The sequence below is a fragment of the Ananas comosus genome, linkage group 7, assembly GCF_001540865.1.
Source record: "Ananas comosus cultivar F153 linkage group 7, ASM154086v1, whole genome shotgun sequence".
NCBI lineage: Eukaryota > Viridiplantae > Streptophyta > Magnoliopsida > Poales > Bromeliaceae > Ananas > Ananas comosus.
This window is the reverse complement of record NC_033627.1, coordinates 8,465,686-8,477,560: the sequence shown is the minus strand read 5'-3', so window position 1 is coordinate 8,477,560 and position 11,875 is coordinate 8,465,686. Positions and strand designations below refer to the sequence as shown.

General features: G+C 45.5%; 1 protein-coding gene across 1 annotated transcript; it reads left to right on the top strand.

Moving 5' to 3' along the window:
- On the top strand, window positions 5,008–5,439 carry LOC109713235 (proline-rich transmembrane protein 1-like). The gene has a single exon (XM_020237232.1). It carries the CDS (start codon window positions 5,008–5,010, stop codon window positions 5,437–5,439), a length of 432 nt encoding a protein of 143 aa, XP_020092821.1.

Here is an 11,875-nt window from a genome sequence, read left to right as displayed (position 1 = left end):
AGCTAGAACTGAGATTCTACACGATTTCCAAGTTTCACTTAAAGTGAATAGTAACTCAATTTTCCGGAGAAGTCACGATAGGAAGTTAGCTTCTGGCACGTATCGGGCACCGTTCATAGAAGTCCAATAGCTCGTTTCGACCGGTTCAACTATTCTGGAACTAATGGCGCTGACGGATTTTGAGTTTGGTGCACGGATTTTGAGAAAATTCGAAAATACATGTTTTATATGTATTTGTGCATAGTTTCTTCCGTTGGAGAGTTGGAACGGATTTCGTCGCAAATCCGAGAGCGATCGAGATGAAACGAAATCATAGCTTTGTTGTCTCTGTCGTGCTGATCACACTTTGCGATCCGTTCGCAAATTTGACGGACGGATCTACGGAGATTGCACGATAACCGAGTTGACGTCAGTGAGGGCAAAATGGTATTTTCGCAAAAGTTGCAATATTTTATGTACCGTTTCACGTGAGATTGCACGTGGAGGGCTATTCGCGCGTATTACACATACTGGGAGGGACTTTTATTATATACTACAGTTAAGGGGGGCTAACTCGCGAAGTTGCACCATGATATATATGTATTTTAGGGTTTCTTCCATCTAACCCTAACCCTAGCCAGCCCCCAGCTACGCTAGTTGTAACACACTGGACCTTTGCAAATTGCGAGGTTCGAGTGTTTTGATGTATTTCGAGCTTTTCCACATTTGGTGGAGGGTTGTAGAATGTTTTCCGACCTGAAAAGTTCGAAAATCTGAGTTCTGGATGAGTCCTGAGAGTTTTTACTCTCGGGGACCGGTCCCTGATATGAGAGACCGGTCCCCCCAGTGAACAGTGTGCGCAGCCGGCAAGGCAACCGGTCCCGCACAGGGAGAGACCGGTTCCCAAACGTTGGTTTTTCGGGTTCGCAGCGAGAGACCGGTCCCTGCTGGGGAGAGACCGGTCCCTCTGGGCGAAAACTGCCCAGACCGGGCTGTGGTAATATTGGATTTTTGGAGGGCCTAGCTGGATTTTGTTACAATAGATGGTCTATATGACCAATCCACCCCCTCTTCTCCTCATTTTCCCTCCTCACACTCTCCCCACATCCTTGCTAGAGAGTGAAAAAGGAGAAGAAGAGGAAGGAGCAGAAGAGGAGAAGGATCTAGCTTGGGCTTTGAGCATCCCTTTTGCCTTTCTTCCTCCTCCCACCTTGTTGGTGCTTGAAGGCTTGGACTTGGTGCTTGCAAAGGAGAAGATCTTCACCCTTTGAGCTTGGATTGGAGCTTCTAAGGAGATTTGTTGCTCATTTTCCTCCTCTAGATCTTGTTTTGATAGTTTTTGTAGATGAAACCCTAGAAATGAGATTTAGGGTTGATTTTGGGGCTTTTTGATCTAGGGCTTTTGAGGCTAGATTAATTGGTTTAGAACCTTCCTTGGGCTTGGATTGGAAGGGTTCTAGCTCTCTTTTGGAGCTTTGGAAGAGATTTCTTCTCTTGAGGTGAGTTTTGGCCCTTTTTGCTTCTAGGCTAATGCTTGATCTTATGGTTGGTCGTAATGCCCTCGTATCTCTTCACTGATTACTTTTAGGATATCTTGAGGCTCGTGGACAACTCCGTTCGGCGAATCGAAGGAGCACGCGACGGTTCGGTGGGTTTGACCTAGCCTATGATATGAGAAATGCTCATATTTGGCAAAATATGTTTCGTAAAGTAGAAACTCATGCATTTCCATGTTAAATGTATTTAATATGAATTTTAGAATGCTTAACATGCATACATTATGTATAGTGAATTTTTGGACTCCTATGTGGTAGGATGCATACATGTGGAACATAGCATTCAAGTTGGGACTTGGAACTTTGATTCCTATGATGAAAATGGACATTACTTTCATGCATTTAACCTATATGCCAATTATGACATTAGGAATTTTAGAAGCCTAGAGAGGCTTTGGGGGCATAGGCCATTTGAGATTTCGGGCCAATGTCATAAAGAGGCATTGGGCCCCGGGCTATAATGAACGTTGGTATAATGTCATACTTGAAACATAGAACATGAATTGACCTTAATTGGTTGTGAAGCTTAAGTGTCATAAAGGGGCACTAAGCAAGTAAGAGTTGAGCTATCACATTGTGACATAGACCGTTGGGTTACTAGTAGCTTTCCATGTTTGAGACATGAGGATCGGATACTTGAGACTTGGATTATACTTGTTTGCCATTTGTGCTCATTCGCACATGCTTGTGAGGGTCGCTCCCTACAAGCCGGCGCTCCGGAGTTAGCCTACGCGACTACGTTCGCTCGTGCGGTATTGAGAAGCCTACGGGGTCGAGTGGGACAGACACATTCTAAGAGTAAGGATGTTGGGCTACCACAGGCACTTAGGCGGCACAAGCTGGACTACCTTGGGTAGGTCCTTAAATAGAAATGGAAATCGACACGGTGTTGTATATGAACAATCACTACTAGATAGGATTAGTAGTTGGATTACTTGGACACACTCATTATATAGCATTGGTGCATTTAGTATACTTGCCGGTTTCATCATTGCATCATAGTATATTCGGTTGTTTGGATAGAGTTTATCCTTATGCATTGACATATTTCATCGTGAGGTTTACTTGTTTATTATGTTGAGACATATTAGNTAAATGCATGAATCAAAGCTCATTTACACTATAGAAGCATGAAACCAAGTCTCAAATTGAACGCTAAATGCAACCATAGGCCTACCAAGTTACTCTCTATTCCATAGAGGTCCAAAATTTCATCATATACAACATAGGCCTTTTGAGCATTCTAAAATTCACAATAAATACATATAACAAGAATATGCATGCTTTTTCATTTAACGGTACTTAATTAAGCACAAATGAGAATTTCTCATTGTGTGGCTAGGTCAAACCCACCAAACCGTCGCGTAGCGCCTCGTTTCGCCGAACGAAGTTGTCCCCGAGTCTCAAAATACCCTAAAAGTATTGAGCGACAAGATACACGGGCATTACGATCATCATATAATATCAAACATTAACCTAGAAGCAAAAAGGGCCAAAACTCACCTCAAGAGTAGAAATCCTCTCCTAAGCTCCGAAAGGGAGCTAGAATCCTTCCAATCCAAGCCCAAGGAAGGTTCTAAACCAACTAATTTGGCCCCATAAGTCCTAGGTTCAAAATACCCAAAAACAAGCCCTAAGTCTCAAAACTAGGGTTTCATCTCAAAACCATCAATAAAAATCCAATTTAAAGGGAGAGAATAAGTGGATTACCTCTTAGAAGCTTCAATCTAAGCTCTAAACTCTCCAAGTCCAAGGATCTTCCCTCAACTTTGCTCCAAACCCAAGCTCCAAGCTTCAACAATGGTGGAAATGCCTCCAACAAGTAAAAAAGAATCTTTAATCTCTTTAAATCCCACCAAAAACCAAAGAAATTCAAAGGAGAATCAAGGAGAGCTCCCTTACCTCTATCCCTGCTGTGGCAAGCTCAGGAGAAAGCCCTAAGGGCGTGGGGGTACTAATAGAGATGCCACAAATGCGAAAAACCCCCTGCAGTTCAAACTGCTCAGATTCTGCCAAAGTGTACCGGTACACGGGAAAGTGTACCGGTACACATCCTACGAAAATGCAAACCCGAGGCTCGGGTTCGAGATTCGCCACAAGTGTACCGGTACAACCATCAAGGGTGTACCGGTACAAAGTGTGTACCGGTACAGCCATCAAGAGTGTACCGGTACACCTTGTGCAGAGTGCAATCCGAGGGTAGCCTAAGTCCAACTCTTTAGTGACCTTAGCGCTACATAAAATACTACAACACTCGGGATGCGAGCCATAGGTCGGAACACTATTAACGACCCACCAGAAAGTCTGAAAAAACTCGGGACACTGTCCAAACACTCGAACCTCGCAATTTGCACAGGTCCAGTGCGTCACAGCATTGGTGCATTTAGTATACTTGCCGGTTTCATCATTGCATCATAGTATATTCGGTTGTTTGGATAGAGTTTACCCTTATGCATTGACATATTGCATCGTGAGGTTTACTTGTTTATTATGTTGAGACATATTAGTATGCATTGGACATATTACCTTATGATAGCGTAGATGTACATCACCATGGCATCATGCTTACTTGAGATATATGGGTTAGCATTTCAATTATGCTTTCTTACTGTTGTTACTATTATGTTTATTGTTATTACTATCTTGGACTTACCCTTTTCGTTTGGGGCCTAGTGGTGCATTGAGCTGAGGTCAGTAATTGCCCACTGGAAACTATAAATTATAGTTCTCACGCCCTCTGTTTTATGTTTTCTTTCAGAGCCTTCCACGCCGAGAGAGGCTAGGGACCGAGGGAAGGGCGTGGCTTCGAGCTAGCTCTTCTGCGAGAGACGGGTCGCTAGGTGGTCTACCTCTCGATGTTTTTATTTTTGGAGAGGTTGAGAGCTGTACCAGTGTACTAGAGACCACCCCTTTTGTGTACCCTTGAGACAGTTATTGTATTACTTTTTGGCTACTGTTATTGTCTAGTTATGGTTCTCTTACTCTGGTTTAGACGATAGAACTTTACTCGCTCTGATATCATTAGTTGCTATTTACTCTATTGTTCTATTTCTTACTTTTACTTCCGCTTTTATTGTGGACGCCTTATATGTGTAGACATATGGCGGGTCTGGGCACGCTAACTGGGAGGGCCTCCGCCGGTCCCGGGGCGTGACACTAGTCACCCCTGCCACCTTCACCTTTCTCCCCTGCCCTAGCCGCGCACCCCCGGCCGCCGCCGGCTGAGCCCCGATCGCCGCCAAGCCACCATCCATCTCTCTCTCCATCCCTCTCTCTCTCTTTCTCTTGGGTTAGAGCTTGGCCGAGGCTGCATTGCCTCTGGGTTCGTCGCCGGCGTCGTCCCGACCTCGTCGGAGTCTGCCCCGCCGGCCACCGGCGCCCCGAGCGCCGCCGCTGCCACCTTGACCGAGCGCGGCCACCCCGGAACTGCTCGGGCCGAGCAGACTTGGCAGCCCTCCTCCGCGCTGCCGCCATGTTGCCTCAGCCGTGCCGTCGTCCCCGGAGCCCGGCGACCCTCCCCGGCCGGTCGCCGCCGCCTCTGCGGGCCGGCGCCGCCACCTCTGTCAACCACAGCTGCCCAGACCTGCTCGGGCTGAGCCGAGCTTCAGAGGTTAGCCTCCGCACCGCCGCCCCTTGGACCACCTCTGCCGCCTTCTTCGAAGCCTCGGCAACCCTCCCAGTCGGACGTTGCCGCCCCAGCAAGTCGTCGCCGCCGCCGCGCGCCTTAGGCGCCGCCGCCCCAGCCTGCAGACCGAGCCAAGCTCGGGCGGCCACACCCGAGCCGCGAGCCGCCGCCGCTGTCGCCCGCCGCCTCCTTCCTCCTCCTCCGGCCTCTGGAAACCCACCGCCGATGTCTCCTACCTACCCCGGCCGCCGTCGGGGCCGCAGCTGCTCTGGAACCTGAGCCGGATCTCGTGCGTGCTTGGTTGGTTCCACCGTAGCCGCCGCCGTTTCCAACCGCCGTCTGAGGTGAGCCTCGTATTCCTCACCTCCCCCGCACCCATCCCTGGCCCTCGCGTGCGCCGCCGTGCCGCCGGAAGCTGGCCGGAGCAAGCTTGCTCCGGCCAAGCCCGAAATAGGGCTCATCTTGGCAGTTTGCTGTTCCGAGCTTCCTGAGCCTCCCTGATCTCTACGGAAGGGAGCACGATGATCGTGGCAAATTGCTGATCATCGTGCTCACCTTAGTTTCTGTCGGGGAGACTCCTTTCCGCTGTTTCGGAGGTGTCGCTCCGTTAAAGCCTTTTTGGCTGCTGTTTTAGGATTATGCGCATTTTTACTATGATCTGAGGCTGTTCCGATGCCTCTGGAGGTGAGCACGGTGATCGTGGATCAGTGCTGATCACAGTGCTCACCTTATTTTGGATCAGCGGATGTCATATCGTTCTGTTTGGTGCGTTTTTCCCCAACTGCGCGCTGTTCACAGAATTTTCGGATTGCTTCCACGCCTCCCACAGTGAGCTGTTGCACTCTGGATCATGAGCACGGCCTCCAGCACGTCGAGACCTGTCAGTACGTGTCTCAGCGGAACTTAGAAGTCCTTGGTTTGTGAGAACGAGCCAAAGAAGTCTCCCGATTTACATAAAATAATAGATTTTATGTAAATAGAGGCTTTTATGCAATTGTGCACCTAGTGGCTACTGTGGGTAGTGTGTAGGCGTATGTGGTGACCTCTGGACTGGTTGTCCATGATCCGGTAGTCTTTGCGGAAATCGAAAAATCAATTTCGGTGCGTTTTTCAGCAAAATTCGCCGAAAGAATGCGGTTTCGGTTCGGATTTCTTTCGACGTGGTTTGGTTGCCCTGTGAGTTATCGCTGAGCCTTGTCGGCTGGTCACCATCATCATATAGGGGGTTCGATGATGACGGGTGAGCAACGGTGGGTTCCGGTGTCGAAATAGACACTTCCGGGAACCCGGATTTGTACAATTATCCAGCGATAATTGTATAGTAGTGTTACCTTATGTTTGCTACCAAAACATCCAAATCGGAGTGATTTGTGGCAGCGGGTGAATCGTGATACGAGTTGGTGAGTTTCGGTGCACTTACTGGGTCCCGATCGAGTTCCGGTGTGGTTTTCGAGACTTCCGGTGAGTTACGGTGATCGATTTTGGGAAACCGATTCGGGGACTTGTGTGGGGGTTTGTGAGTCTCGTACTTTGGGTTAGTAGGTTGGTTACTGACCTAGTGGACCTTCGTAGGTCCGGTTGACGATCGTGTACAGTTGGGAGACAGGTGCGACACTAGTACAGGTGGGTGCTTCGAGCTGGTAGTCGGTGAGATCGTTTCACCCTTCCTCTGTTCTTTCATATTAGTATCATAGTCTCTACATGTCAGTTGATTGTTTATCGTTTGTTTATCGTATCTCATTGATTACATTTGGATAGTTGTGGATAGACATGTAGAGCAGGTTGCATTTGTATTTCAGTATCCCTGTGGACCTTGGGTCCAGACAACACATCGACTCTTTTGTCGTGTGTTTCGATCTGGTAGATCGTGGTTCGGCGTTGTACGCCCTTGCATCTAGCTTCGGCCAAGGCACCGATCTCTTTTTGCCGATTTTTGTTTTAAGCATATCAGCATGATTTAGTGACAGCACTGTGTATTCTAGACACCAGGTTGGTTTGGCCACCAACCAAGGGGTGTACGTATCCGGATAGGTCGTCGGTGACGCATGAATAAGTTGGCAGTGTCTGCTCTGTGACAGGTAACGTTTGAGGTCTGCGGACCAATATAGCAGCATCAGATTGGGTTCGGTTTGGACTATTTACCCTTGAGGCATCCGATCAGTTGAGTTTTTGGTTACAGTAGTAGTTTCGTTCTTGCTAAGTTATTATCCTGTTTCTATTACTACTGTAGTTGTTCTTATATCACATTATGCTCATATCTGTAGTTCTGTTTCATATCAGCATATATATTTGTTTATCTATCTCCTTTGGTTTTCGGTGATTACGGCTTGCCTTCGTGGCTCTGTCGTACCCACTGAGAAACCATGGTTGCGGTTTCTCACCCCACATTCCCCCCAGGTGACATGGACGAGGAGTTAGATTTTGGGCTCGACGGGAGGATGATCTAGCTAGTCTGGTATAGCAATCGTCACCCTGGTTACTTTCATTTCAGCACTTAGTAGTTTTAATAATAAATGGTTCAGTTAGATGATCCTCATGTTTGTTTGAATGTTGGTGATTTGGCTTCAGTGGATCTGTGATGTTTTCCTTATGCATGTGATTTTAGATTGTAGATTTGTTGATCTGGTTTTATAGTTATTCAGTTCATGCATTTATGTCCTTATACATTGTGATTTTCTACCCCTCGAGGTAGTCGATTTTCAAAATAGAGTTTCCGAGTGGAAAACAGTTTTAAAAAGATTTTCGAATGGTTTTCATGAATGACTGAAATAGATTTCAAAAACAAAGCTTCTGGGTGAGGAGCACTTTTAAATAGGATGATTGTTGTACTGTGCATTGCATCATCCAGCGCCTAAGGAGTGCTTAGAGGCATGCATCATCTTAAAGATTGATAGATGTATGGAAATGCATATTATGAATTGGTTGTTGATTGATAAATGTAGGTTGTGGTTGAGATCCTGTTGTATCGTTGGTACGCCGTGCAAATATAAAGAAGACTCTGTCCGAGTAGACAGGGGAACTTTGTATTTGTGGCGGGTCTGTGCGTCTCGTGGGCCAGGTTGGAAAAAGAAAAAAAAATTGGCACGTCTTCCGCAACTCTGTTTTCGAAATGATAATGAATTTTTCTAAAAAAAAAGCTTTTAAAATTGGCCCCGGGGCGTGACAGATATCTATCTATCTATCTACTTGCTTTTGCCCACTCGGACCTAGTGGGGAGATCGGCGGAGTCGGCGGCCGAACACACTGGGAACTATGGAAGATAATTCTCACCCCACTTTGTTGTAGGGCCTAGTACCAGTTCGCCGGGCGAGGACCGCGGCAAGGGCATCGCGCCCGAGCAGTAGTATGTAGTAGCTTTCTTTTTGCATTAGCACCTATGTATTTGAGAGAGATTCATGTAGGTGAGGACTTTGGAGAGCTATGTACTTGATGAACATGTATTCATTTTGGGAAAGAAAATGTAATTGTATAAAGGATGCAATTAATGTAATAGTTAGTTCTCTCTCTCTTTATTTCACTTGTGTATCTTGTGGATTACTTGCTCTTCATTATTGGCACTATTTGTGCCCCGTTGATCGTGTATGTATGAATTTAATTTTTCTGGATAAATTCTTGTACATGATCAGGTTGTGAGCCTTGGGCGGGCAGGGGAGTTGCTGCCCGTTCGGCATCCGTTCGCCACGCCCGAACCGTGCCAAATTGGTAGGGGTTTCGGGGAGGGGGCATGACACACCTTTTGAGCATGTATGTGTATATATAGGATTTATGCATTGTAGGGTTAAATGGTAATATGTGAATATTTCTTGCATGCTTTTAGTACAAAGATATATATGAGTTGGTAATGAGACATTGGACAATTGTGAACCCTATAGATGTATGAATTAAGACATGAGCTAGCCGAGGTAAAGAACATGGTGATATTGTGACAAATAATTGAAATAGCACCTTGTGGCATTGAATGCTAGAGAATGGAACACTTAGTGTGTTGTGGCATTAGTGGACATGATATCCTCATGGTTGTGGATTGGATCATACTCACCTATAAGCCTTGTGCTTGAGGGCGGTCGCTCCCCCTCGAGCGATGAGCTTCGGAGTAGTCATCACTGGCTCGTAGAGAGTATCTCCCAAGAAGACGGTCCCGTCGGGTCGTAGAAAGTATCTCCCCGATAGTAGGCTTCACTGGGTTGTAGAAAGTATCTCCCAAGAAGACGGTCCCGTTGGTTATTATTCTCGTGCAGGCATAGTAGCTGCATTCTCAATACCCAATTCTCAATACCCAATTACCAATTTCAATATCTCGATTTGACCTAAAAGAGGCTTTATGAAGAAAATAGGTTTTTGATGAATTCCAAGCCTCTAGGGTTTCTCAAATATGTATTTTCGTGATGCTTGATGTGTTAGAGAACCCCAATAACTTATTTATAGACTTTAGAATCAATCAGAGTCGGATTAGAAAATTTTCACGATTTTACACAGTGTACCGGTATGCTTTAAGCTGTCACCGGTTACACGATGACGGAATGAAAAAACTGACGAAACAGTGAAACCGGTTACAAGTCGATGGCTGTACCGGTACACATTTTGTACCGGTACACTTCTGATGCTGTACCGGTACACTTTGCAAATTTTCACCGTTTCGGGTTTTGCAAAGTTCCGATGCACTTTCTAATCCAGTAAACATTGATATTATGATTCTAATGCCTACAATTAAGTATGAATCACCATAACATGAATTAACACTTTACGTGGGCATCGTGATTCACATCGTGAGTTATTTTCCAATTTCTTCGAAATCTTGAATTCTTCAATCTTCGACGCTACGCACCGATTCTTCAAGACTCCGATTTACTTCATGAAACTTGCCAACACACAAGACTTAACAATCTCCCCCTTTGGCAATTTCGTGACAAAATACACAAAAACTCAAAAATTACATCTTAAAGAAAAAACGAAGTTCAATTGTCATCACCAAAACATTGAACCAAATACAATATGAAATGCAAAAGTACATCAAAAACTCCTAAAACAGACTTTATGACTTAGACGCAACAAGGAGTCTTGAAGTCTTGATTTCTTGCAAAACAATTTATCGAAAAAGATATAGAAAGTTGAAACAAAGTTACAAATTACTCTTCTTCTCGGCCATAGTTTTTTATTTCTTCTTTTTCTCGAAATTTCACTCCTTCTCCCCCTTTGTTCCTTGATCACCTTTGCTTCACCTTTGCTTCGCCTTTGCCTTTGCTTCGCCTTTGCTTCGATCAACACCTGTTCATCATTGCTCTCCCCCTTTTGTCAAAAATTGCCAAAGATGAAGTATATAAAGAGAGAAAACAAACTAGAAAGTATAAGAAGTAGTCAAGTCATAGTTACAGACCTAAAACAAAAGTAAAAACATGCAAAAGTAAGATAAGCAAGCAAAGCTAAACTAAAACATCCTCCTAAACAGCAAAGTAGAAAAACAGAGCTCGAGGAAGAAATCACTCAGTGTCGTTGTCATCATCATCATCATCTCTTGCGCCAGCTCCAGATCCCCCAGCCTCAGGAGCATCACCGGACGGTGGAATGAGTGGATGTCGTGAAGTCGATCTAGTATAAGTGGAGTAGGTAGGCTGAGTAGAAAAAATATCATTATGCCTACATCCCATTTTCTCCATCATTCTCTTCATTCCCATCTCCACCTTTCTAGCAAGATCAGCCAATTTCTTCTTCATAGAACGCACCTCATGGTGAAATGATTCTACAGTAATCACTCCTCCTGAGCTAGAAGATCCCTCATGCTCTGCTCGAGGTGTAGGTGCAGAACTAGAAGCACCTCTGGATGATCCTTTAGTTTGCTGAAAAGTCTTCAATGTGCTTCTTGACTTGGCCCAAGTCACAGCATCAATCGGTCCAAGTCTAATGTCATATTTCTCACATGACACGTCAACTCCTTATTCTTGAAGAATCCTCGTGATCAACAATGGAAACGGAAGTAGATCACGTCGAACCTGAGACTGTATGACATGAGCCATTCTTTGCCACATAAGAAAAGGAATATTGATGGTCAACCCATCTGCTTCCTCAGGATGTCCAAGAAGATAAAGAAGCACCAGACGATCCCAACGAATTCTTTTCGTTCCAATTATTGGTTGAACATTGTAGCTCATCACCAATGAGAGTAGATGATACTCAGGTAGTAAATCCTTGGATTCTACATATGAATGATTTGTCCTCACGCCTTCTTTGCATATAGCTTGAATAACAGTCTCCCGGTGCGTCGAAGACTGATAAAGACCTGTCATATAGTGAAGGCCGATGATATCAACATGCATCGCTAAGTGCTCTCCAATAGTATAAGGAGTGACTTGAATCTTCTGCTTACGCACATATGTCTCAAACACATAAGTCCCAGTCTCCTCATCCTCTGCAAGTACCATCCCGTTCATGTAAAACTCCCGAATGAGTTCCACACAGAATGGGGCACGAGCTGGAACCCGTCCAACAGGCTCAATAGGAACTTTCTGCAGCAATCGACCATAATCTGGTACCTCCTTGACCAGCACAGTAAAGTTGACATAGCGCTCAGCTAGAACTGATCGGCTTGAATATATCCGCCGTCGCTCTGCTGAAGCCTCTGCAGCACGTTTGGAGCGCCTTTCACGTGCACGAGAATCACCTCCTTGCGAGGATTCTGCTGCTAGGCCTTTTCCTTTAGCAGCCCTAGTAACAGCTTCTT